Here is a 988-nt window from a genome sequence, read left to right on the forward strand (position 1 = left end):
CACACACACGCTGTTAATCAGCTAGCAGGGGACGCAACGAGCACAGACTTTGCACGGCAAAACAACATGAGCAGCTGCGCACAAAATGCAGAAACATACTAATAAGCACACAGGCGGATCGCGGGCAGTTTCGAATTCTCCATCACAATTAAAACAGTAGCATCCCCACACATACCCACACATACGTATACATGCGTGAGCGTGCACACACACACGCACACACGCACGCACACACGCACACGCGCACACAATGATCCCGCTGGGGACGACACGCTGACGTCGGAAGCATCACGTAACGATAATACATTATATAAAACTTTACTTAAATGTATATTGCGTATAAACAACAAAATTGTACAGTACATCTACTTGACGTACTATTTATCTTTAATGCTTTAAGGAAACAATCATGAGTAAAATATTATTAATTTATTCAGGATGCAATATAAATTATGCAGCACATAATCTTACAAATTGACACTTACAAAATAGTTACATTGTCATGCAGCACAATACACCACACCACGGCACACGTGCTGCTAAAAGCCGGTAAGCTGGTCTCGATTGCTGTCTTTCCTAGATGTTTGCTGATCTGCTGTTTTGCCTATCAGCTGCTGATCTGCTGCCCGGCCATGATCTGCTTTATGATGCAAACAAAATAAGACTGCACAAGCACGTCGCATGCGGCACAACAACAAAAACCCACAACAGACAGTGCTTTACAACCAACTAACAAACAAGACGTGACGCACTGCAAAATTGTACAATGACGTACATAGGGCAACGTCAACAAGGAAATGCACAGCACAGACAAGGGATGCGTTTCACTAGCGCGTGACTCACCGGAGGTACGACAAACCGTGACGCGGAAACGCCAAAAGCTTACGGCAAAGCGGCCGACGGCGAGGCAGCCGACGGCGAGGCGGCCGACGGCGAGGCGGCCTACGGCGAGGCGGCCTACGGCGAGGCGGCCTACGGCGAGGCGGCC

General features: G+C 48.3%; 1 protein-coding gene across 1 annotated transcript in view; it reads right to left on the reverse strand.

Moving 5' to 3' along the window:
- Positions 1-882: 882 nt before the first annotated feature.
- Positions 883-988, reverse strand: part of VOLCADRAFT_106413 (uncharacterized protein) — a gene marked incomplete at its 3' end in the record, with an annotated part of 3,065 nt that continues 2,959 nt past the window's right edge. Inside the window, exon 4 of the mRNA XM_002954491.1 lies at positions 883-942. Coding sequence (XP_002954537.1) covers positions 883-942 — 60 coding nt within the window. The remainder of the gene's footprint in view (positions 943-988) is intronic.

This window comes from Volvox carteri (genome assembly GCF_000143455.1).
Source record: "Volvox carteri f. nagariensis unplaced genomic scaffold VOLCAscaffold_43, whole genome shotgun sequence".
In the NCBI taxonomy this organism is placed as follows: Eukaryota; Viridiplantae; Chlorophyta; class Chlorophyceae; order Chlamydomonadales; family Volvocaceae; genus Volvox; species Volvox carteri.